The sequence below is a fragment of the Sorex araneus genome, chromosome 9 (assembly GCF_027595985.1).
Source record: "Sorex araneus isolate mSorAra2 chromosome 9, mSorAra2.pri, whole genome shotgun sequence".
NCBI lineage: Eukaryota > Metazoa > Chordata > Mammalia > Eulipotyphla > Soricidae > Sorex > Sorex araneus.
In genome coordinates this window covers 26,682,138-26,708,982 of record NC_073310.1, presented here as the reverse complement: position 1 = coordinate 26,708,982, position 26,845 = coordinate 26,682,138, and the positions used below count along the sequence as shown (strand labels likewise).

The 26,845-nt window shown below is 43.9% G+C and overlaps 1 protein-coding gene across 3 annotated transcripts in view; it reads left to right on the top strand.

Annotated features, from left to right (window-relative positions):
- The window catches only part of ACTN2 (actinin alpha 2), a 90,290-nt gene extending 70,624 nt beyond the window's left edge, over positions 1-19,666 (top strand). For all 3 annotated transcript variants that reach the window (XM_055147107.1, XM_055147109.1, XM_055147108.1), the window contains 9 exons: positions 3,722-3,830; positions 5,474-5,614; positions 6,567-6,749; positions 10,814-10,948; positions 11,648-11,827; positions 12,397-12,543; positions 13,107-13,172; positions 15,718-15,876; positions 17,564-19,666. In XM_055147107.1, the coding sequence (XP_055003082.1) occupies positions 3,722-3,830; positions 5,474-5,614; positions 6,567-6,749; positions 10,814-10,948; positions 11,648-11,827; positions 12,397-12,543; positions 13,107-13,172; positions 15,718-15,876; positions 17,564-17,722 (1,279 nt within the window). In that variant the 3' untranslated portion in view covers positions 17,723-19,666. The remainder of the gene's footprint in view (positions 1-3,721; positions 3,831-5,473; positions 5,615-6,566; positions 6,750-10,813; positions 10,949-11,647; positions 11,828-12,396; positions 12,544-13,106; positions 13,173-15,717; positions 15,877-17,563) is intronic.
- The last annotated feature ends 7,179 nt before the right edge of the window (positions 19,667-26,845 follow it).

The following is a 26,845-nucleotide window of genomic DNA, read 5'->3' as shown; positions in this document are numbered from 1 at the left end:
GGGGTGTGTGTGTGTGTGTGTGTGTGTGTGTGTGTGTGTGTGTGTGTGGCTGCCTGCAGCTTATACACAGCCTGGTACAGGCCCGGGGCTGCAGGCACTGTACACGTGCTATCCAGACCCGTGCATCCAGATAGCATGTGTACCTGCCCAGTGTGTAAATTCTGCATCAGTCCCGCTCAGTGTGTAAATTCACAGACAAACATGAAAGACAGCAACAGGAAGTGATATTGGAACAGTGGAGTCAGCAGTTTGCCATGCTGTTTACTGCACTCTGCCTGAAGCTGGGACAGAATTGAACCAACATGATGAGTTTGGTGCTTTAGAAGGTGTGAAAGCTGCTAGCAAGGGGCTGAAGCTATAGCACGACGGGTAGGGAGTTTGCCTTGCACGCGGCCAACCCAGGTTCAATTCCCAGCATCCCATATGATCCCCCGAACACCGCCATGAGTAATTCCTGAGTGCATGAGCCAGGAGTAACCCCATGCATCACTATATGGGGTATATAGTGTGACCTCTCCCCCCCCCCCAAAAAAAGAAAGAAAGCTGCTAGCAAACTCTGTTTTCCTATTCAGGAGAAGTGACTGAAGTTAATTAAGCTCTTGCAGAAAATCCAGGACTTGTCAACAAGTCTTGTAAAAAAGATGGTTGGCTCATCAAGATGCCACTCAGTCACCCTTCAGAACCAGATGAACTAATGAGTGAAAAAAACATATGATAAATTGCATAAAATGTATTAAGGAGTGAAAGTGGATCCCTGACTAATGAAACAGCTTAATCTAGCATAGTTGTCTTACATTACTGGGGCAAAGAGATTGAATATCGCAGATTCTAAAAGCAGCAACAGGGGCTGGAGAGATAGCACAGCGGGTAGGGCGTTTGCCTTGCACGCGGCCGACCGGGGTTCAAATCCCAGCATCCCATATGGTCCCCTGAGCACGGCCAGGGGTAATTCCTGAGTGCAGAGCAGGAGTAACCCCTGTGCATCGCCAGGTGTGACCCAAAAAGCAAAAAAAAAAAAAAAAAAAAAAAAAAAAAGCTTCCGCCCAGAGATGAACCAAGAGCCGCGGCACGAGAAGCAGAGCCTCCCGCCTACTGACTGTGATCCTGAGGTCTCCTAACCCATTTTGGCACCAGAGCAGATTCTTGCAGCCATGCACTTTGACTGCGAACTGAACTACAACCTCGTGCAGCCCGGGGAGGGATTTTTTTCCCTCTCCACCCCATTTTTCTGAGCGAAAATGGCGGCAGCGGCAGCAGCCACGCGGTGAGAGCCACCCTCTAAGACCCCTACACCAGGAGGTAGGACTCTCTTTAGTGACGTAGCCTGTAGGTGATCCTGGGAGGGGAGGTGTTCCCGGCGCGCCTTCCGCCCAGAGATGAACCAAGAGCCGCGGCACGAGAAGCAGAGCCTCCCGCCTACTGACTGTGATCCTGAGGTCTCCTAACCCATTTTGGCACCAGAGCAGATTCTTGCAGCCATCCATTTTGACTGTGAACTGAGCTAAAGTATTAGAAACCCAAAACCGCGCGGCCGCTATCGCGGCCGCGCGGACTCAAAGTCTTCACTTTTACCAAGGAAGAGAAATTATTAGATGATGCTTATTCAGCAGGCCTGATTGTTGGGGAAAATTTCCAATCAACAATAGTGAGTCCTGTATGGAAATATGAAATGTACTCAATATATAGAGAGAATAATGGGAATATCATCAACTACTTAGATGGGGGTGGGGTGGGAGGGGGGTGTATTGGGGTTCTTGGTGGTGGAACGGGTGCACTGGTGAAGGGATGGTGGTTTAATCAGTATTTGACTGTGACTTAAACCTGAAAGCTTTGTATTTTTTTTGTTTTCACGGTGGTTCAATAAAATATGTCTTGAAGAAAAAATAAAATAAAATAAAATAAAAAAAAAAAAAAAAAAAAAAAGCAGCAACAGAAAGACTTCTTGCCACAATGCTATCAAGAAGAAAACACCTCTTAATTTTCTTATGATTACAGATGAGCACCGGTTGCCTCTTTCCTACAATGCTGAATCATTACAAAGCCCCAATCAATGAGGCTTCGGATATTATAATCAGATTTCCAGACACTGTACATGTGTTTCGGTTAAAAGCTACCTTATATATGTGTGTACACACATATATATACACATATATATTTTTAAAGAGTTTATTCAAAGATAACATTGCTATCTTAAGCTTTATGTAATGTGATTTGCTTACATCCATCCTTGGATTTAGGTAAAAATACCTAATGATCTCTCCATTGGCAGTCACCTGCAGTGAAGTGTAGTTGTAGATGTATATAGTGTGAAATGAACTATCCTGTTTTAATTTTGTAATGTACTGTGATTGCTTGTGCTATTTTTTGGTTTGTTTGGGGGCCACACCTGGTGGTATTCGAGCTTATTCCATTTTCTGTACTCAGGGATCACTCCTGGCAGCTCCGGGACCATGTGGGGTGTCAGGGATTTTGCCCAGCTTGACTGTGTGCAAGGCAAGCACCCTAATCACTGTACTATTGCTTCAAGCCCCTTTGTTGTTACTTTTCTACAACAAAGCAACAGCTTTGCTGTACAATAAGAACACTTTAATAATAAACCATTCAACTTCCATAATAATAAACCTGGGGCCAGAGCGATAGTATAGCGGGTAGGGCATTTGCTTTGCATGCACAGACCCGGGTTCAACCCCTAGCATCCCATGTGGGCCTTCAAGCACCGCTAGAAGTAATTCATGAGCACAGAGCCAGGAGTAACCCCTGAGCATCACTGAGTGTGACCCAAAAAGCAAATTAATAATTATAAACCTAAAGAAAATGAATTTGATAGAATATAAGGGACTTTCCTTTAGAAGCACTTCATCTTGGATTTTTTTTTAAGTCTCCTGAAGATGTCTTTATACCCCTATAGCTGTCAGCTTAAAAAGGGTGATTCCATTTTGTATAGGATTCACTCATTTTCCCCTGGAGTGACTCTGTGACCCTCCTGAGAATTTGCTGTCATGGCAAATGAAAATTATTTTTCCTTTGGTCCATATAGTACACATAGCCAGGGCTGGTGAGGATGGGTGACTTCCTTTAGGAAGGATGGGTGACTTCCTTTAGGAAGGAATCATCTTGTTTGTGTGTTGCACTAGTGGCACACAACTGTGCCGTCCACCTAAAAGTAGAAATTTTCTATGCTGAGGAGACCGGCCTTAGACATGCCAGTGGCTCTCCTGTGGCCTAAGTGCTCCTCCCAGCGCCAAGGCCGTGCCCTTCCAAGGAGCCAAGGACACTATGGGTTGCAAGCTGATACTGCCCCTCTCCCCACCCTCTTGACTCATTTGGCTGTTCCAGTCACTGTGGCAGCAGAGAGGCCCACGGGGACGTCCTCTAAGACAGATAGTTGGCTCCACTCACAGGTACATCGCCTCTTAAAAATAATTCCTCCCTGGGCCCGGCCAAGAAATAAAAGGGGAAGAAAGTTCAACAGCAGCATGGAGAGGACGGGGTGTTTCTCTGCTTAGAAACCTGTGGACCAGCAAGCATGTTACTTATTCTTCAGTTAATGAAAACCATGTTGGATAGCGATTTGTTTGCAAAGGTCACGACAAATAAAATCCTGAAATGCCCAGATCATTCACCATCAGCTTCAACACAATTTTCTGTTTGTTTTCAGCCCGGGCTTCAGTTTTCTTCTTCTGGTCTGAAAACATTAACCTTGATTTTGTACTTCTCATAGTGAACTGGACTATCATGATGCTGTGAATGTCAATGACCGATGCCAGAAAATTTGTGACCAGTGGGACAGACTGGGAACGCTTACTCAGAAGAGGAGAGAGGCCTTGGAGGTGAACTCTTGCAGCCACCTGTTGACATGGAATCTTTTCATAGGGGCTCATTAATTCTCTAGTATTAGTTTTCTGTTTTTTTCCATGACGTGGTTTATCAAGCACATTGCCGAGGGAAAGGACACTCGAAGGGGAACATACAAAGGAGGGGAAAGAGGGAGATGAAAAGTGGGTAGCTTTGCAATATTATTTATCTCTACAGAGGTGAGGCACACTTTTGAGTTAAAGGGGGGGAAAAAATCCCGTGATCCTGAGACTTTCCAGTAGTTTTTCTAAAGAGTCCGTTGAGCTGTGGCTGAGTTAGGAAATTGGGAAGAATCGAATGGTAGAGGAGCAAAGGGAACCATTTCCCCCAACCAGCAAATGGGTAAGGAACAGAATCACAGTGAATTTGGCCTGAACAAGGCTTCTCTCAGAAGCATAATGTGGCTCATGTTTAAACTGTAGCTAATTATTGTTCACCTTATAAGAACTCATATGATGGGAAGGAAAGAAACAACTACCAGTTTTCTGAGTCTAATGGCACTTTTGTTGTTGTTGTTTGGGGGCCACACCCAGCAGTGCTCAGGGGGTAGCCTTGGCTCTACACTCAGGAATTATTCCTGGCTGACTCGAGGGACCATATGGGGTGCCAGAGATCACACCCGGGTCAACCGCATGCAAGGCAATCAGTCTACCTGCTGTACTATCTCTCTGGCCCCTGATGACACTTTTTTTTTTTAAATAAAAACCACGACATCCAGCTTCCTGATGCTCAATGGTAGTGACGTGCCTACCTAAAGAAAGAAATCCTGCTAAGTGACACAAAGCTCCGTGCTAGGTTTGCAGGATGCATACTTCACTTGCAGAGGCCCTGGGTTCCATCCCTTCCACACCAAAAACAAAAAATTAAGAAAGAGGAAAGACCCAATATGTAACAGAGACCACATGAACATTTTGGAACAGGAGGAGAAATGAATACAAATAGAGAAGACTTGCGGACCCCGAATGCTTTACAAAGCAGGTAGTGCATTGGCCTCTGTTGCTTGAAGCCTTGTGCTTTCATATGCCCGAAGACACAGAGGGGCTCGCTGTTCAATCCTGAGTGAGGATTAAACTGAAGGCATGTGATGTTGGGGAAAGGCTGTGCTGACTCTGCACAGTGTTGACAATAAAATGAGAGGGAGAAGATGCCCTAACTCTCCTGTTATCTAGCAGCATCCGGCCACCAGCTCCTCTAATGCAGAAAGTATTGCAGGGTCCTCTGTGGAATCTGTTTTCAAAAAAGTTGCATGTACTAGAGGACTACAAATGCTCAAGTACTTTAGAGAAGATTACTCTGGATACCATGAGGTCATTTTAAAACATTTGTATTTTATTTCATCACCATGAGATACAGTTACAAGCTTTCATGTTTGAGTTACAATCATACAATGATCAGGATGCTGTAAAATCTTAATAGCATTCAGAAGGTTTCAGAAACCTGCATGGTTTAACCTAATCATTTGCCCACCTGTTAATTTTAGGAATACACATGCTATAAATCACATGCATCATGATGAACAAAATGCAGAGAATAGTTTATTGCCCTGAACATTTTTATGGTTTTGGAGACTTTTTACTTACTCTACAACAATAGTTGCTTTTATTTAACCAATTTCTAGAGAACTGAGAAATTGCTAGAAACCATCGACCAACTTCATCTGGAGTTTGCCAAGAGAGCTGCTCCTTTCAACAACTGGATGGAGGGTGCCATGGAGGACCTGCAGGACATGTTTATTGTCCACAGTATTGAAGAAATCCAGGTAATAGGACCCCAGCTCTGCACTTAAGTCGTACTAATTGTAATCTTTTTTATTTGTTTTATTCATTTTGCTTTTACTAAGAAAAAAATATAGAAAGTTATACCTAAGCCGGTGCTCAGGAATAACTAAAGCAAGTTATTTAAGTAAAAACTTTTTGTTTACTTCTTACTTTTAACTTATACAGCATGATTTATATCTTTTTTTACAATGGGTTTTCAGGCATACAATATTCCCACCTCTAATCCCACCACCCCGTGTCCCCATCCCTCCACTCCAGGTTCTCCCAGCCCCCCCAGCCTGACTCCTTGACTGATAATTCATTTTTTTTTAATTTAGACACTCGAGTTTACGATACCAACAACAGCAAGGTTTCATGCCTAACACATTTCAGCATCACACCCTTCACCACAGTGTCAGCTTCCCTCCACCATGTCCCAGGGTCCAACCCCCCCTCCCCCGCGCCCATTCTCCTTCACCTCCCCTGCAGTGATATACTTCCTACTAAAGACCATTTTAAGTTCATGGTCATAATTTGTGTCTCATGCTTGCAGTAGTGTTGGGTCTAGTGGTCTAGATATATACAAATACTTTACCTCTCCACCATAGAGACCTTTGCCCCGTGTTATTTCCAAACCTCCTCTTGCTTTCCCCCTCCATTTTTCTTTTTCTTTGGCATTTTCATTTTGTAATCTAGAGCCAATATTAAAAGACACACACACAATTTTAAAAAGATTTCTGATTAATAGTCATTAGTTTCTCTGATAGCCTTTTACCATATTTGCAGAATTTAATTTTCGTGCACCAGGTCGCTTTTCTGAAACATCAAGCATGGTTTTCCTTGCAGGATTCCTGCAGTTGTCACGGCAGTTACATGGTGCAAACGCGCCTATGACGTCTGTGAAACAAACACTGAAATAAAGCGGCGTTTTCTCTGCTTGTGTCTCTGGGTTAGAGTTTGATCACTGCCCATGAGCAGTTCAAGGCTACTCTGCCAGAGGCGGATGGGGAACGCCAGTCCATCATGGCCATCCAGAACGAGGTGGAGAAGGTGATTCAGAGCTACAACATCAGAATCAGCTCGAGCAACCCCTACAGCACTGTCACCATGGACGAGCTCCGGATGAAGTGGGACAAGGTGGGCTCCTGCATCGGGTACCGATGGGTTTTTCTTGACGCCAAGGTTGAGGGAATATATAAAAAGCCTGAAGGATTAGAATGCCTATTTCCCTTCCCCATTGTCTTGGGGTCACCCTCAGCCTTTTCCACCTCAACACACCCTCTACCTGCCCTTCCCTTCACCTCACATCTCACTGCTGTGGGAATCTCAGTACTGTGGTATAATTCTTAGATTCTTTTGCTTTTGGCATTTTGTTATTTCTACTATGCTTCTTTCTATCCCATACATATGAGAGAGATCATTCTGAATCTGCCACACTCCCTCTGCTTGACTTCACTTAACGTAATACTCTTCAGAGGGGGGTGAAATACACACACACACACACACACACACACACACACACACACACACCTTTTTTTTTTGGCTTTTTGGGTGACCCCTGGCGATGCACAGGGGATACAGGGAATCAAACCCAGGTTGGCCATGTGCAAGGCAAACACCCTACCCACTGTGTTATTACTCCAGCCATATGTATTCTTTATCCAGTCATCTGTTCTTGGGCACTTAGTTGTTTCTCAAATTCTGGCTATTATAAATAGTGCTGCAGTGCAAATGTCTTTTCTGAAATGGTTTTGGGCTGTTGGTATAGGTGCTCAGGATAGAATTGCTGGGGGGTCATATGGAAGCTAAATTCTTAGCTTTTTTGAGGACTGTCTAGACATTGTTTTCCAAAAAAGATTGAATCAGTCAACATTCTCACTAGCAAAGGATGAGGGTTCCTTTGTGGCACATCTTTGCCAGCACTAGTTGTTTTTAGCTTTTGATGGATGTGTGCTACTTTCACTGATGTGGAGTGATATCTTATTATCGCTTTGATTTGCATTTCCATGATGATTTTCTCCCGGTCTGAAGAATATTTTTTGTGGGTTTTTTTGGACATCATTTCTGTTGCAATGCAGAAGTTTCTTACCATGATATAGTCCCATTTGTTTCTGTTTGCTTCCATTTGCTTGACCAGTGGCATTAAATCTTTGAAGATGCCTCTAGATTCTCTGTCATGAGAGTTATGCCTATATTTTCCTCAACATGTTTTATGGATTCATGTCTGACATTGAGGTCTTTAATTCACTTTGAATTGGCTTTTGTGCATGCTATGAAAAAAGAATCTGAATTTGTTTCTTCACATGAAACTGAACAGTTTTCCCACTGCCATTTGTTGAGAGATTTTCCTTGCTCCACTTGAAATATGTTTAACTCTTTTGGGGGGTGGGGGTGGAAGGCAGACCTGGTGGTTCTCAGGGATTACTCCTGGCTGTGCACTAGCGTGTCACTCCTGGTAGTTGTCGGGGGCCATATGGGGTGTCGGGATTGAACCTGAGTCAATAGTATATGAGGCAAGGGCCCTGCCTACTTCACTGTCTCCTGGGCCCCTAAAATACTTAAGTCTTAAATCCATTCAGAGTCATCTGTGGTTTGTAATGAAAGAGTACACATGACTTGCCTTAAGGAAAGTTTTACAGAGGTGACAAAATCAGTACAAGTTATGACACTAATACCATAAACTTTTAAAAATCACAACCGATGGTTTGGGGAAATGAATTTTCCATTAATAATTCACTTACAATTACAGTTTTTGGAATATGGGACAGACATGTTCTAACTAAGAAATCTAATTTAATCTAAGGCACAGGAAAGTTCCTTAGAAAACTGTGATGAAAGAACTAACGTACTCCTACCAACTTTTAAGTTATGAGAAACTATCTGCAAACAGAGTCAGAGATAAAATAAGATCATTTGAGCCATTTTTTTGTCTCATTCTTTTTTTTTTTTTTTTTGCTTTTTTGGTTCACACCTGGCGATGCACAGGGATTACTCCTGGCTCTGCACTCAGGAATTACCCCTGGCGGTGCTCAGAGGACCATATGAGATGCTGGGAATCAAACCCGGGTTGGCCGCATGCAAGGCAGACGCCCTACCTGCTGTGCCATCACTCCAGCCCCTTGTCTCATTCTTAAGAAAAAAGTATTTTCATGGTATAGAGAACATCACAGTTTTCTCAGTATGAGCTGTATGAGTACACTAAGCCTATGTGTTAGACTATGTTAGACTGTGTAATCCATAGGCTAAGATATAAGCTCAGTATGTTTTACATAAGGTAATACATACTCTGTAGGAATAAGTTCTTTAAGGATATTTGAACTGACCTTCCTATAAAAACACAGGTACATGCATCATTTAGTTATAAACTATGCAAAAGAAGAAAGAAAAATAGGTGTGGGAAGCTGAGAGATAGTAGTTGGAGATTTCATTTAAGCTTTACATTTAGCTCTTGGTCATCTGATAGACAAATTGAAAAGGGAAAAAAGCCTGTTGAACCAAGTTGTTTCCTTGAAAAGGGGGAAATTTTTCCTTTGACTTCTCAAAGGGATACAAATCTTTTTCTTTTCCTCTGTTGCCAAAAGTTTAAAGCAAAGTGAATTTTTCTAACAGTCAGTGAATAACAATGTGTAACAGCAGTTTTACTACAGACATACCACACAGACAGAGTACCCTTTGGTCTGTTGACTGGAAGGGCACAGAGCCCAGGATCAGATGGGAGAGCAGAGGGAACAGAGGGATGCAACACATTGGCCAAGCACAACCCTTCCCTGTGTTCAGCATCACAGAGGCCCCACGTTCAGCTCCCTGGGAGAGGTTCCTAACTTGCTTATGTCTTGGATCCCTTTGAGAGTTGGGGAAAATCCTCGAGGTCTTCCTAGTAATACTATTTGTAAATTCATAACAATATTTGTAACAGGGGCCAGAGAGATAGTTCAGTGGGCAAGGCCTTGAATGTGGCTGACCCAGATTCGATCCTCAACACTCCATAGGGTCTCCCAACCCCTGCCAGGAGTGAACCCTGAGCACTGTGGTATGGCGCCCAAATAAAACTGTTACAAAAGAAAAGGATTAAACTTAGTGACTGGGGACTGAAGAGATGGCTCATGAGTTGGAGTGCATGATTCACATGCGGAATGCCTGTGCCCGATCTCCAGCACGCACTGGGAGTGATTCCCAAGCACCACGCCAGAAATATTCTCAAGCATTGCCCTAAAATGTGACCCTTAAACAGAAAAATCAAAGTAGCTTACTTTTATAGTCAATAATGTTACTAAAGTGGCTTTTTTCATAGTTCTTAAAATTTTTCATAGTTTTAAAATTGGGATAGAGTCATGTATGTATATGTTTCACTACTATCATCTTTAAAAACAACATCTAGTCAGGAGTTAGCCCTGAGCACAGAGCCAGGGGTGAAGTCCTGAGCCCCAGTGGGTGTCGCCCCACAGAAACAAAAGCAACATCTAACCGATGCTCTGGTCACTTTGAAGTCACTGTCATCCCGTTGCTCATCGATTTGTTCGAGCAGGCACCAGTAACGTCTCTCATTGTGAGACTTATTGTTACTGTTTTTGGCATATCCAATACGCCACGGGTAGCTTGCCAGGCTCTGCCATACGGATGCAATACTCTCAGTAGCTTGCCGGGCTCTCCGAGAGGGGCAGAGGAATGGAACACGGGTCAGCTGCGTGAAAGTCGAATGCCCTACCTGCTGTGCTCTCACTCCAGCCCCACTCGAAGTAGGGATGATTATACATGATATTTCGAGAGGCAAGCAAACACCTCCTCTGTGAGAATGTCGGAGCTTTCCACCCCAGTGAAGCCCCAGTATTTCTAAGTACCATCCACATTCATTGTGAAAGGAAACTTTCTTTTTCAGTTAGTTTTCCTTCATCAGCTTTGCAAACCCTCTGAACTCTGGACTGTTCACCATGGGGTCAGCCCTGCACGCCAGCATCCCCGACTGTCCCTGAGACAGACTGACCCACTGCAGCAGGCGCTGAGTGCTGGCAGGGCTGAGCTGGGTTCTCCTTCCAATTCCCAGAGTAAGGCTGTCCACTCCCCTGGGTGCCTCTCCTCTTCTTCCTCCTCCCACACCCCGTTCATCCTGATGCCCACCCACCCTTTCAGCTATTTTCTCACGTCTTGGCCAGTGCTGTTGGCGCAGGGCTGGCCTCTCACCCTCCTTCCCTTCTCCCTGACAGGTGAAGCAGCTGGTGCCCATCCGGGATCAGTCGCTGCAGGAGGAGCTGGCCCGCCAGCACACCAATGAGCGCCTCAGGCGCCAGTTCGCTGCACAGGCCAATGCCGTCGGGCCCTGGATCCAGAACAAGATGGAGGTAGGTTGGTCGGTGTCCTGGGAGATATTTTGGAAGCCTCGGTATGAATTCTGGGGTTGACTCAATATCGACACCTCTTGTTCTGTGGCCTCTGGTCACCCACTCACGGATGAGGGCCATGCATGTATCACTCCATCTCTACTCTTTGCAGTTCCTGGGCTTAGTAGCCTGTGTGCACTTCCAGGCAACTGTTACTCTGCGCGCGTGTGTGTGTGTGTGTGTGTGTGTGTGTGTGTGTGTGTGTGTGTGTGTGTGTTGTGGGAGGGGCAGTGAAGGCAGACAGATCTTGGTTCATTTTTTACCCCCTTTCTCTACATCAAGGGAGCTTGATGTACAGCTCCCTTTTCAGGGAAGAAGAAAATTGCACAGTGTCCCCCACCTCCCTGAACTCTGCCTTCCTTCAGCGGTCAAGCAGAAAGTCAAGCCTCCTAATTGTACTTGAGGTTTTGCCTCCCCCTACCAATCATAGCACCCCCCGAGGGCAGCACCTGCCCCTTCGGGCCATGCTGCAGACAGCCTAGAGCTGGAACTTGTCTCATTCTGCCCTAATGTCCCCAGTTCCCACCTCACCTGGGAAATCCCATTCCCTTAGCGGCTGACTCTGCCAGCTTGAGGTCTCAGGTAGAGAGCAGGAGTGATGCCTCCTCCGGTTCCCGCCGAGCCATTCACCTCGGCCTCCCCCATTCCCACATCCGTTAGGAGATTGCCCGGAGCGCCGTCCAGATCACAGGAGCCCTGGAAGACCAGATGAACCAGCTGAAGCAGTACGAGCACAACATCATTAACTACAAGAACAACATTGACAAGCTGGAGGGAGACCATCAGCTCATCCAGGAGGCCCTGGTCTTCGACAACAAGCACACCAATTACACCATGGAGGTAGGGGCCGGTTCACCTTCTCAGGGATTGTCCTTCCCACCCGTGGCTCTGTTTGTCCCTGGGAAGTCGTACCAGGAGAAAAAGTCACTGAGCTCTTCCAGCCACCGTGTATGAAAAGGTTCTTTTGTGAACCTAAGCAAGCCTTAATCATTCCCTGTTATCATCATCATGGTCATCATCAGCCATCTCAGCACTGAGTTCACAGCTCTGCTTCACAGCAGATACCGCAGACTGGGCTGTTATATTTCTACCAGTTTGGTTCAATTTGGTCTCCCTGGGAGCCAGCATGTATAATGTAGCATAATCAAGTGTAATTCAAGGCCCAGTCCACTATTTGGTAAATGGGAAGACATTCTAATGAGAAATAGGACATACATCTACCAAGTGGGTATATTTTATCCACCTTGTGTCTTTGTCCCTATTAGAAATCTGGTTGCACTTCTGAGTGGCTATCACAGACTCTTACAAAAGGAAAAGAAGTAGAGCAGAGTTCTCCTGCTATGAATAAGAAAAGGCACGATTGATGTGCTACAAAGGTAGAGCCGATCATTTCCTTTGTCTCTTGTTAGCACATTCGTGTTGGATGGGAATTACTGCTGACAACCATTGCCAGAACCATCAATGAAGTGGAGACCCAGATCCTGACCAGAGACGCGAAGGGCATCACCCAGGAGCAGATGAATGAGTTCAGGGCCTCCTTCAACCACTTCGACAGGGTACCTCGCTCTTTCTAGTTAAATACTGAGGGCATTTTTGAAAACGTATTGGAGGTCTGGGGAGATGGTACAGAAGTTAAGGGGTATGCTTTGCATGAGACCGACCCAAGTTTGATCTCTGGCACTGCATGGTTCCCTGGGCATGACCTCTGAGCACCACGCCAGGAGTAGCTCTTGAGCCCCATCTGGATTCAGGGAAGCATCCTCCGTTCTCAGAGTACTTCCAGTATGTTCTGTCATCTCTCAGTGGCAGTAGTTGGATCCTGGACGATTCCTTTTCTATCATAGTGGGTGGTTTGGTTTGGTTTGGTTTGGTTTGGTTTGGTTTGGTTTGGTTTGGTCGCTGCTTTACGTGGTCTCTGTTCTCTTCTGTATTTCCCACATTTGCTTTTTAAGAAATGGCTTTGTTGCAGTCCATGGCTGGCTCCACCCTCCCCTGTCGATTAGTGAGTGGCCTTTGGTGAGGCTCCTCTGTCCCCTCTCTTTCTGGGTCTTGTTCACTTAGTCAAGTCAACTTGTTCCTCTTGTTTCTTAGCTTCTCTGTTCTTTGTATTTATTGGCAGAGGAAGAACGGCCTGATGGATCATGAGGATTTCAGAGCCTGCTTGATTTCCATGGGTTATGATTTGGTAAGACGTGAATGGAAATTTTTGTACCGTTTGCTGCGTTGTTGACCTAGGATTTAGCTGACAGGTGATAACTGGTTTCAAACACAGTAGCACACTGGGACTGCTTCTTTCTCTTTCTCATTCTGTAGGATAATTATAGAATTAAATTTTATTTCACTTATTTATTTTTGCTGGTCAGCCAGCTATTATAGAAAAGTAATTTTAGAGCCAGAATATATAGTTTTATTCAGTAATCGGTCAGATTTTCTTCTAGTGGAAGAAGAGAACATACGCTTTTCTTAGGACTTTTTAATAGCTTTATTGATCAGTCATTCAGATATTATACCATTGACACTTTAAAGTGTATATATCTGGGGGCTGAAATGATAGTACAGTGGGTAGAGTGCTTGCCTTGCATGTGGCCTTCCCAGATTTGATCCTCAGCATCCCTTGGGGTCTCCCAAGCTCAGCTAGGACTGATTCCTGAGAATAGAGCCAGGAGTAAGCCTTGAACATCCCCAACCTAGAAATTAAATAAAGTGTATATATCTTTAGTTCAATCACCGGCATCTTGTATGGTCCCCTGAGCATCACGAGGAGTGATCCCTGAGTGTAGAACCAAGTCACCCCTATGCACCATTGAGTGTGGCTTAAAAACAAAAACAAACAAAAAATTGTATATTGTATAATGACTTTTAGTATTCTGATGATTTTTTTTCCTTTTTGGATCACAGCCGGGCATGCACAGGGGCTACTCCTGGCTCTGCACTCAGGAATTACTCCTGACAGTGTTTAGGGAACCATATGGGATGCTGTGAATCAAACCCGGGTGGGTTGCGTGCAAGGCTAATGCCCTCCCTGCTGTGCTTTCGCTCCAGCTGCCCCTGATGATCTTTTATAAAATGCTTTTTCTTAGACCAAGAAATCAGCTCAAGTGGCAGAGCACATGCCTATCATGTGCAATGCCTGAGTGGATTTCTAGGTGTGGCCCCTATAACAAGTATTTTGGGACCAGAGAGATAGTACAGGGCCTAAGGTGCTTCCTTTGAATGGGGCTGACCTAGTGTGATCCCAGGCAGCAGCTAAGGTTCACCAAGCATCACCAGCGATCACTCCTGAGCACAGAGCCAAAAGTAACCTAGAGCACTGCCATGAAGCCAAGTGTATACACTCCCTTACCATCTTTTTTTTTAAAAGCTTTTTCTTCAAGATAAAAATTTCTTAATAATCGGGGCTGGAGCGATAGCACAGTGAGGAGGGTGTTTGCCTTGCACGCGGCTGACCCAAGTTCAATTCCCAGCATCCCATATGGTCCCCTGAGCACCGCCAGGGGTACTTCCTGAGTGCAGAGCCAGGAGTAACCTCTGAGCATCGCCTGGTGTGAGCCAAAAAAAAGCAAAAAAAAAAATTCTTGATAATTGGCTAAGAAACCCTTTTATTTCCCTGTGGGCTATGATAATGCCAGTGTACCTTCATTTTTGCTCTTAGCTATTATTATATATTTTAACATGAGTTACTATGATTTCCCTCAAATAAATAAAAATAAAAACCATAAAGGACATCTTCTGAGCTGCATTCTAAATACTGCTCTCCTCCATTTTATAGTCTGAGAAATATCCCAATTCTCTTTGAAATAATCATCCATAATTTTGGTGTTGGGGGTAAAGCAAGAGTACAGCAAACCTACCTGGTATGCAGCTGACCTGGGTTCAATCCCCAGCTCCCCATATGGTTCCCTAAGCCCCGCCGAGAATAATCCCCAGGCATAGAGCCAGAAGTAGACCCTCAGTACCACTGGGTAGTCCCCAAAGCAAACAAAAGCAATTTGTTAAAGTGTAAATCCTGAGACCAGAAAGATGACCAAGAGGATGAAATCCTGACACTTGGGAGCTTTCTGCTCAATGCTACAGAAACTTGTAAATGATGGCAGGACCTGAGGACTTAGGTCTGTGGTAGAGCACCTACTCTGGGTTCAATCCCCAGCACTGTAAAGCAAAATACATACCAAGGCAATATACTCTAGTCCCCCTTAAGAGAAGTCAATTTCAAGGCAGCTGAGATAGAGAAGAGACCACCAAGTAAAGGATGCTTGGAGGGCCCACTCTCGATGGGAAATGTGTGCTGAAGGTAGACTATGGACCAAACATGATGGCCACTTAATACCTATATTGCAACACCCAAAAGGAAAGAGAGTAAAAGGGAATGTACCTGCCACAAAGGAGTGGGGGGTGGGGGGCAGGGGAAATTTAGCGGGGTTGGGAGAGATACTGGGAACTTTGGTGGTGATGAATGGGCACTGGTGGAGGGATAGGTACTCAACATTGTCTGACTGAAATGTAAGCACGAAAGTTTGTACCCCACGGTCATTCATTAAAAAAAATACTAATAAAAAAATTTTAATTTAAAAACTTAGGGAGAGATGTCGATTTCATAGACTGCGGGAAAATGGAAGGGAAATGTAAGTTTTCAGGGAAAGAGCTTACGTGCCAGTATGGAAAAGCAGAAAAGTGGCAGTTCTCAGGGTTGTGTACTTGGTAAAATAAGGCTCTCTGCAATCTGACCTCAGGGAGAAGCTGAATTTGCCCGCATCATGACCCTGGTGGACCCCAATGGACAGGGCACAGTCACCTTCCAGTCCTTCATTGACTTCATGACAAGAGAGACGGCTGATACCGACACGGCCGAGCAGGTCATCGCCTCCTTCCGGATCCTGGCTTCTGATAAGGTCTGTACTGACGGATTGTTTTCTGCACTTGCTGCAAATAGGCCCTTCCGTTATTCTGATGAAAAGGAAATGACACTGCAAGTGAAAGAAAGGCAGTTGGATCTTAGTGAATTCGCTACCAGGTCAATATTGATTTGGGGGAGGCTAGAGCAGGTACAGCAGGTAGAGCTCTGGCCTTGTACTGGGTTGACTCAGATACAATTCCCAGCACCCCTTGGTCCCCTGAGGTCAGCAGGAGTGATCCCTCAGCACAGAGCCAGGAGTGAGCCCTGAGCACTGTCAAAAGACTAAATAATCAAATTAAAAGCAGCACACGAGATGCAGAGTTAGTGCCAGCAGGCCAGCTACTTGCCTTGAATGCAGCTGACCCAGGTTCCATCCTCAGCACCCCATCAGGTTCCCCAAGCCCCTCAGAACCAGGAGTAAACCCTGAGCACCATCAGGTGTGGTCCTAAAACCAAAACAAAGAGCAGCACATCTCCATAGCCACGGTGCGCCCAGAACAGAGAAGCAGACATTCTGTTCCCGCCCTTTGTGCTTGGACCTCACGGGGAGTTTTACACAGGAACCCTGGGTGTCTATTTTGTAGAATTTCCACTTTTTGTTGGTTTGTGATTTGTTTCATATATGCTGGCTCAGCTGAATTTTACATTGTGGGCTGGTAGGTCTGACTCAGAAATGAAGAAACCAGGGATAGCTCAGAGGGCTGAATATGAAGGCTCTACACACAGGAGGCCTGGGTTCCATCCCTGGTAGCACCCTCAGGAGAGACTCCCTAGCATCGTGTAACCCCCAAGCAATACCACATATGACCTCAAAACAAAAACAAAACAAGCAAACAAAGAGAAAAAAAGTTTTTCAGAAACTTTTGAAGATCAGTAACCCTGATCTTGTGTCCAGACACTCGAGCAAAGTTAATATAGCCATTCATTGCCTTTAAAAAATGGCAAGTGTTTTAAAACATGTACTGTAGGAGTTAGGAGTTTTAATTACAAGTGTGGAATTTTTAAAATACATTTCCCCAAACAATTTTTTAAAACTCAGTTATATATAGAACTGGAGGGATAGCAGAGCAGATAGGGCATTTGCCTTGCACGCAGCCGACACAGGTTCGATTCCTCCATCCCTCTCGGAGAGCCCGGCAAACTACCGAGAATATCTCACCCACACGGCAGAGCATGGCAGGCTACCCGTGACATGTTCGATATGCCAAAAACAGTAACAACAAGTCTCACAATGGAGACGTTATTGGTGCCCACTCGAGCAAATCGATGAACGGGACGGGACAACAGACCTACATTGCTACACAGTATATATAAGTTGTTTGGACTATATGACTCTTTTAGCCTGTGACCTGGGATGAGAAGAAAAGGACATTAACATGCTAAAACAGATTAGTACACATGTTTTTAACCTTAAAAATATCAAATAAGAGGACTGGAGATAAGGTACAGCAGATAAGGTGCTTGCCTTGCATGTAGCCCACCTGGGTTCAATCCAGGCATCCCATATGGTCCCCTGAGCATCCCCAGGAGTGATTTCTTAGTGCAGAGCCAGGAGTAACCCCTGAATACCTTGGTGTATAGCCCAGCTCCCTCCCCCCAGTGCATTGTGGGTCATTAGTAACACTGCTTATGTCCACCCGTTTTCTGTGATCCATTTTGTAATCACGTGCATGTTTTTCCAGCCATACATCCTGGCAGAGGAGCTACGTCGAGAGCTGCCCCCAGACCAGGCTCAGTACTGCATCAAGAGGATGCCCGCTTATTCGGGGCCGGGAAGCGTGCCTGGGGCTCTGGATTACACCGCCTTCTCCTCTGCGCTCTATGGGGAGAGTGATCTGTGAGGCCCGGGTTCTGTAATCGTTGATCCCATCAGAACACAATAAAATGCTCAAGTCGTGGTTGATTTTCTGGAAACTTTGACAAGCTTTATTAAGTTAAGAGAGAGAGAAGGGAAAAAAAAAGAGAGAGAGAGAGAGAAGGGTTGGGGGAGAGAGAAAGAGAGAAAATTTTTAAAAAATAATAATGCCAGCAATGTAACCTGGCTGAAATTCAGTTTCTACAGTTATGTGGCAGTGTGCTTTGGTAGGTTTCTTCTGAATTTTTAGTTGAATGTGATGGAATGTCAGGTTGTTTGTTTCTTTGCTAAAACGGAAGAGATTACTTCAGTAATATAGAAGTAGGATCATCTCGGGGCAGAAGGAAACATTTTAAATGGGAAATTTCAAAGGTACAGAAGTTCAAGTCCAGGAGAAAAAAACTTGCTATTTTGCAAATGTTTGCTATTTTAAAAAATATTCTTCATATCAACATGCTTATGTGGCTCCCCCTAGGGGAATCCAGTTAGGGATGTTAGTGTTTTGCTTTCTTGACTATCCAAAGATTATTTAGTATAAATGGTATTATCATTTCTTCTATTGAATTTAATGGTGTGGATGACACTTCCAGGGAATAGAAACAGACTACCTGAAAGATATTTAAAAAAAAAAAAACTTAAAAAAAAGAGAGAGAGAGATTCTAGTCTGCTCTTTGTTATTTAGACTGAATAATCCAATTCGTAGTTCCAATGCCTTATTTTTCCTCTAAAGTAGGGACCTCAGGAAACAGGAAGTTAATATAATGGCCAGAGTGGAAGGTAGAATCACAATATAAAGTGAGTTGGGTTTTTTTTTTTAAGGTTATTCATCGATTCCAGGTTTTCTGCTTTTGCTAGAGCTTGTTAGGATAACTTCTCAGAAGCTGACTGTGTATGGTCTGTTTTCACATGAACAAGTATCTATAGTAATAGTTTATAGCAAGTCAGAGAAACAGAACCCAATACACTCCAGGTAGAATTCTTCATGCTTTTAGTCCTATGGTATGGTAAGGATGAATCCCAGCTACAGTAGAGATTAACTCATCCATTGCAGAGCCTTTACATATCCTTAGGTGAATTCTTCTTTTGCCTAGAAGGCATAACTAGAACTTTCAGCAAGCATTTAGCATCTTCTGTGCTCAGTGCTGTTACTGAATGGTTTATCTTGAAGAGTTGTGAGTCGGCTTTGTCTGTATCCAAAGTCCCATTGCAGAAGACAGTATCATATGTGCTCCCAGCATTGACTTTGTCTCTTCAGTGTTTATTCAATTTTCTGCTGATGCTTACCTGAATATCACTCCCTGCTCTGTTTTTTTTTTCAATCTGGTTAACAGCTTGTAGAGAATAAAGCAGGAATTCTTTTTATATCTGAGTCCTTAATGATCAGGACGTGAATTATAAACAAACACAGTTGCAAATAGCAATTCAAGTGTTAGAAAAATAAACAGTGAAGAGTCTATTACAAACAGTTACTTCCTAAGAGTTAGAGATTTACACCCACAGCTGGAAATATATTTTCCTTTCATAACTGTCTGGTAACTTAATACATTTACCAAATTGGCCCATTTGAAACCTTGAAGCTTTATAAATTTTGTTTCATTTGCTTAATATTTTATTGTCATTTGCAAATTCCTGAAATGTCTGAGTACTTGAGTTTAATGCTGAATGCTTTTGGGATGGTGATTAGGTGAATTCTGACTCCTTATTTTATTTCAAGCAGGTGCTATATTCTAGCCATATACATTAAAGCAAATCTGGGAAGTTGTTCTACCTTTGAGGGATTTGTGGTGTTTTATGATGGGAATAGGTAGCTTATCTACCTAAAATGTTAATATCTTTACAAAATTCAGTCTAGAGAATGGATCGATACTGTTTGCTAATAAATGAAGGAAGTAAACTCTGAAAACACTTAATAAACATATTTATACTCTCATTTCAGAAGTTATTTTTATTTCTGAAGCTGAATTATCCATTAAACTTAATTTTTAAAAGAAAAGGGGTCCTGTTTTTTATTCTTACAAACCGTAACCGATTTGTTAGTCTGTTAACCTCATACTACCTCAATTAAAATTCCCCTCATACTTTAAAACTTTCAGTGACTTAGTATCTGCCTCTCTTAATGACATTCAGACAGATTTGTTGGGGAAAGAAGAAATTTGAGATAAGGTATGAAGATGGAATCGATAAGGTGAGAGATGAATGTTTTAGGAGACTAATGGACTAAGAATTAAATTTTACCTAATACACCTCAGAATCCCTGGTAAGTACTTAAAAACTGTGTCAGCTCTTTCCACCATCTTAGATTCTCATGGAGGCCTGAACTAATTAAATGACAGAAATGGCTGGAAGGCTGTGGTCCAAAGCCATTTTTGCTGGCTAGAAGTGGGGTCTCTGGAGCCAGAGGGAACACACAGTTCTTCTTAATATTGAATATGTTTATACTCAGGATAAAATAGAATTCTATCTAAGAAAGAGAGCTACATACGTGTACAAAGTAAGGAAGACCATAGTGACACCTGGTGGCAAACCTAACAAAACCAAAGTAACCTGGGGAGTGGTAAGGCAGGCCCAAGAATTTAGCCTGGCCAAATTCCAAAAGGTTTCAAAACAACCTTCCTGCTACAGAATCCGTGCAATGTTGGGTACATCTTCAAGGAATTAAATTTACTGAAAAGTAAATGAACAAAGTGTATATATGCTTTTCAGTTGTTTTTTTTAAAATCTTGTTTGTAGGGCCAGAGTGATAGTATAGCAGGTAGGGTATTTGCTTTGCACGTGGCTGACCAGGTTTGATTCCTGGCACCCATATGGTCCCCCTGAACTCCCCAGGAGTGATCCTTGAGTGCAGAATCAGGAGACCTGAGCACTACTGGGTGTGGCCCAAAAACAAACAAAAAGGAAAGAAAGGAAAGAAAGAAAGAAAGAAAGAAAGAAAGAAAGAAAGAAAGAAAGAAAGAAAGAAAGAAAGAGAAGGAAGGAAGGAAGGAAGGAAGGAAGGAAGGAAGGAAGGAAGGAAGGAAGGAAGGAAGAAAGAAAGAAAGAAAGAAAGAAAGAAAGAAAGAAAGAAAGAAAGAAAGAAAGAAAGGAGATTTTGTATGTACCCAACCTAAACCTAATTTCAAGTTGTGAGTTAAAAAGCTAAGTTAATGGGGGCTGGAGCGATAGCACAGCGGGTAGGGCGTTTGCCTTGCACACAGTTGACCTGGGTCAATTCCCAGCATCCCACATGGCCCACCGAGCACCGCCAGGAGTTATTCCTGAGTGCAGAGCCAGGAGTTAACCCCTGTGCATTGCCGGGTGTGACCCAAAAAGCAAAAAAAAAAAAAAAAAGACAAGTTAAGTCTGAGTTAAGACTAAGACCTTTCCATGTTTCCTTTAAAGCTCTGTAGAAGATTCTAATAACCCTTAGTTAAAGACCTCTAGACTATAGGTTAGGAAAAAGGCCATTAATAATCAAATAAATGCTAAAATCAGAAAGAAGGTTTTGCTGGAAAGATGAATAATAGGATAATATGAATAGCCAGGCCAACTTCCACACCACCTGGTTGGTAACAGAAATGTTTGGCAATAATATTGTTATATTTGTTTTAGTGTATATCTGGTTCATTTAGTGTATATCTGACACATTCACGTTCATAGAATAAGAAGCTGAAGATGAATTCTCTATTATCCTTAAGTAAAAGGAAACAAATGCAAATGATACAAAGTCAGAAACTTCTAAGAATTTGTAAGATGACATATTCACCCAGGTTCCCAAGATTGTTCATCAAGAAAGCATTGAATGTGCCCAACTGTGGCCTTGAGCTTCTGCAAATTTATGCACTTGCCTATGCAGTGTTTCTACTGTCCTGTTCAAAACACATTTTCAGATCTTTTCAACATTCAGATGGAATCATCAGGGCAGAAGACAAGTCTTTTTTCCCCCTTCGGATTCATTAATAAATACTTCAATGCTTTAAGCAAAAGACAGCCCATCATTCTTTGTAGACTGGGAGCTGAAGGAGATTATGATTTGTCAATGAGAATCCTAGTTGAAGAGCCCCCAGGGCCATGAAGATTTTCTGAAGATATCTCCATAAGAGCTGACTTTCCTCTTGGTAGTAAGACAGATGAGCAAAAGAAATGCTTGGGAATCCACCGGGACACACTGAAAATTCTTTTATATGACTGGGAACTTTGGGGAAATCAGTGCCCTATCAACAGCCAGTCAGGATATGTCCTTTTAAAATTTGCTACCACAGAGGGAGAATATTAGCTATGTAAATAGTAGTTTTAGAGGACAAGACACACCTTCTGAGGGACCCAGTATGAACAATGAGATGTTATTTTGGCCAGCGTATAATTGCATCATTCTGAAATCGGTCTAGGAGAGAGAGAGAACAAAAGGGAATGCCTTGCCACAGAGGTGGGGTGGGGTGGTGGGGGATGGGGTGGGAGGGTAGGAGGGATACTGGGAACACTGGTGGAGGGGACTGGGCACTGGTGGAGGGATTTAAAAAAATGCAAACAGGAAAGTTCATAAGTTTGTAACTGTACCTCATGGTGATTCACTAATAAATTTTTTTTTTAAAGTATGGAATGGGTCTAGTGGCCAACACTAAGAATCTCAGCCCTCACCAAAATTACTTTCTTCTTCCATTGCAGACCTTCTGCTGCATGGCCTTTCTGAGTGTTCAAAGCCTTCAGGCTGCCCTAAAACTCAGGCCTCTATGCAGGATTGCCAGCAACCTTTTTCCCTTATCTGTTTTTACCTCCATCTCATTCCACCAAGACACAGACTCCTAAACAATGAACTACCCTCTTCTCCACTTAAATCCTCTTATCTCTCTTGGGTTGGAGTGATAGCACAGAGGGTAAGACCATTTGCCTTGAACAAGGCCTACCTGAGTTCGATTCTTCTCTCCCTCTCGGAAAGCCTGGCAAGCTACCGAGAGTATCCCGCCTGCCTGGCAGAGTCTGGCAAGCTACCCATGGCATATTTGATATGCCAAAAACAGTAACAAGTCTCACAATGGAGATGTTACTGGTGACTTGTATATTGGTAATACAAAAGTGGAGTTTATTTTATCTTGTTTTTTGGGTCACACTCAGAGACGCACAGGGGTTATTCCTGGCTCATGCAGGAATTACTCCTGGTGGTCCTCGGGGGACCATACGGGATGCTGGGAATCGAACCTGGGTTGGCCGCTTGCAAGGCAAACGCCCTACCCATTGTGCTATGTCTCCAGCCCCACAAGTGGAGTTTATTAAGCCAGTTAGCTGGTGTTAAGCTACTAGGCATGCAGGCCCAAGCAAGACCCTGAACAATAAAAGCTGCAAGTATTATAATCAATGTTTACATCTGCTTACATCATAACCCACATGTACGAATTTTAACAAAAGCATAAGTGATAATGCAAGTTTCATGATTCAGGAAAAAACATAATTTCAAGTAGTACAAACAAGCAGTTGCAGATAGGTGATCTAGACATGTTTTCAGAACATTCTGACAGCTGTTCACCCTGCTTGTGTCTGGGTGGCTTCCATAGACAATGAATAATGGTTATGTATCTATTTGCCAAGGTCAAGTTTTCAGCCCTAATGACCTTCCCTTGCAGAAGGCCAGAGGGAAGAAGCGGGGTTTTTTGAAAAACAAAAGGATTTAAGTAAAACAAGACATGAAGCAGCAACCAAGCATGATGGAGTTGCTCCTGCCCTGCCCTCTGTCCGACACCTGCTCTCGCTACCTCCTTCACTCAAAGTCCTGCCCGGAAGGGTCAGTATAGACGAAGTTGGCCTGTGCTAAAACTAGTTTCTTTACTTGTCATTTTGCTTAAAGTTGTAGCTTCCAGAAACCTCAAATCAATTTTTCTAGACTCATTAATTTTCCTCCCATGTATATGAGTACATATTGCATATGTGTACAAAGGGTCCCCATTCTTGTTTTGTTTTGTTTTGTTTTGTTTTGGTTACACCCAGCAATGCTCAGGGTTATTCCTGGCTCTGCACTCAGGAATTACTCCTGGCGGTGCTTAGCCGACTATGCAATGCTGTGAATCGAACTGGGGTGGGCTGCGTGCAAGGCAAATGCCCTACCCGCTGGACTATCAATCCAGCCCCAAGGGTCTCTATTCTTACAGAATTATCCTTTATTTTCAAAGGTTCTCCTACCTGGAAATTTTTTGGTTTTTGAGTGATGAGCAGGGGTTACTCTTGGCTCTGCACTCAGGATTTACTCCTGGCGGTGCTGGGGGACTATGGGATATGCGGGCATTGAACACAGGTTGCCAACTGTGTTCACCCTACCAGCTGAACTAGCCTAGACCCTGAAAATTTCTTTCGGTTGAATTGCCTTTTCTTGGCAAATACTCTTCCTTCAAGACACACAGTTGTTTATTTGAATATCCTTCCTCCAACACCTAGTTCTGTAGCTCTTCAGGTATACTCATGTGGGTGCTGAGTTTTTCCTCCTAGCCAGAGAGAAGTGGGTTGTGATGTTGCTACTTAGTTCCTGCACTCCAAGTGCGTGCGCCAATGCCAGGCACATGACAGGTGCTCAATAAATGTTAACTGTCAATTTGACATCATATAAATACTTTGTAGAAGATTTATATAGGTCTCATTTCATCCCTACTACAACCTTTAAGACAGCAATTTTTATCACTCTATTGCTTCCTATTTATAGTGCAGAGTGGAGATTGCCTAATGCCAATCAACAGCCAAACGAAACAAGAAACTCCTCTCGGACGTCTAAGTTCCTCCAAGCTTGTGACACTATTCAACAGATTGAAGCCAGAGCCAACAATCAGGGTTTCAATCTCCCGCAGTACTTCCGGAAGTTGGGGCAAAGAAGAGCGCCGGGACCAAGGGATGTAGGACTACATCTCCCAGACAGCCCTGCGGCAAGACCTTAGGTGATTGATTGAGCTCGGTCCGCTGGTACGGGTGCGAAGGGCTCCTCCGGACCAATCATGAGTGCGAGGAGGCGGGGCCTCCCACTGGAGGCGCGACTGAAACTGACAACAGAGTTCTCCCCGCAGAGCTGTAGCCCGAACCTGGCCGCTACCACGTCCTCCTCTGTGGGTCCTCCCAGGTGTCCTGCGGTGCCCGGCTCCTGGGTGCACGTGTCTGGTCTGCCGGCCGCGCGCCTGCCTGGACCGGGAGTCTCGTGGATTGTCACCGGCGCCCCGACTGCACACGCCCTCCAGTAACCCTGCGACACTGTCCCCACGCTTCGGCCTCCCGAACCACGAGGTGAGACCTGGAGAAACAATTAAAACAGCATGGTACTGGAACAAAGGCAGAGCCGTAGACCAATGGAACAGGGTGGAATACCCTTACACACAACCCCAAATGTATGATCATCTAATCTTTGATAAGGGAGCAAGAGATGTGAAGTGGAGCAAGGAAAGCCTCTTTAACAAATGGTGCTGGCACAACTGGACAACCACATGCAAAAAAAATGGGCGTAGACCTTGACCTGACACCATGCACAAAAGTCAGAACAAAATGGATTAAAGACCTCAACATTAGACCACAAACCATAAGGTACATTGAAGACAAGGTCGGCAAAACCCTCCACGATATTGAAGATAAAGGTATCTTCAAAGGTGACACAGAACTAAGCAATCTAGTAAAAACAGAGATCAACAAATGGGACTACATTAAACTAAACAGCTTCTCACCGCAAAAGATACAGTGACCAGAATCCAAAGACTATCCACAGAATGGGAAAGGATATTTACACAATACCCATCAGATAAGGGGTTGATATCAATGGTATATAAAGCACTGGTTGAACTCTACAAGAAGAAAACATCCAACCCCATCAAAAAATGGGGCGAAGAAATGAACAGAAACTTTACCAAAGAAGAAATACGAATGGCCAAAAGGCACATGAAAAAGTGCTCTACATCACTAATCATCAGAGAGATGCAGATCAAAACAACCACAAGATACCACCTCACACCACAGAGACTAGCACACATCCAAAAGAACAAAAGCAACCGCTGTTGGAGAGGATGTGGCGAGAAAGGGACCCTTCTACACTCCTGGTGGGAATGCCGACTGGCTCAGCCCTTCTGGAAAACAATATAGACAATTCTCAAAAAATTAGAAATTGAGCTCCCATTTGACCCAGCAATACCACTGCTGGGAATATATCCCAGAGAGGAAAAAAAGTATAATCGAAATGGCATATGCACATGTATGTTCATTGCAGCACTGTTTACAATAGCCAGAATCTGGAAAAAACCCGAATGCCCTAGAACGGATGACTGGTTGAGGAAACTTTGGTACATCTATACAATGGAATACTATGCAGCTGTTAGAAAAAAGGAGGTCACAAATTTTTTATTTAAGTGGATCGGCATGAAAAGTTTCATGCTAAGTGAAATGAGTCAGAAAGAGAGAGACAGACATAGAAAGACTGCACTCATCTATGACATATAGAATAACGGAGTGGGAGACTAACACCCAAGAATTGTAGAAACAACTACCAGGAGGTTGACTCCATGGCTAGGAGGCTGGCCTCACATTCTGGGGAAAGGGCAACTCAGAGAAGGGATCACCAACTATAATGTAGTCGAAGGCCATGTGGGAGAAGGGAGTTGCGGGCTGAATGAGGGCTAGAGACTGAGCACAGTGGCCACTCAACACCTTTATTGCAAACCACAATAGCTAATTAGAGGGAGAGAACAGAAGGGAATGCCCTGCCACAGTGGCAGGGTGGGGTGGGGGGAGATGGGATTGGGGAGGATGGGAGGGATGCTGGGTTTACTGGTGGTGGAGTATGGGCACTGGTGAAGGGATGGGTTCCCGAACTTTGTATGGGGGAAGCATAAGCACAGATGTGTATAAATCCGTAACTGTACCCTCATGGTGATTCATTAATTAAAAATAAATAAATTTATTAAAAAATAAATAAAATAAAAATAAATAAATAAATAAATAATAATTTAAAAAATAAAAAAAGAGAGAATTGAAATAATTGTATGTAAAAAATAGGGCTGGAGGATAGCACAGTGGTTGGGCTTTCGCCTTTCTCGCGGCCAACCTGTGTTCGATTCCTCCGCCCCTCTCGGAGAGCCCGGCAAGCTACCGAGAGTATGGAGCCTGCTCGACAGAGCCTGGC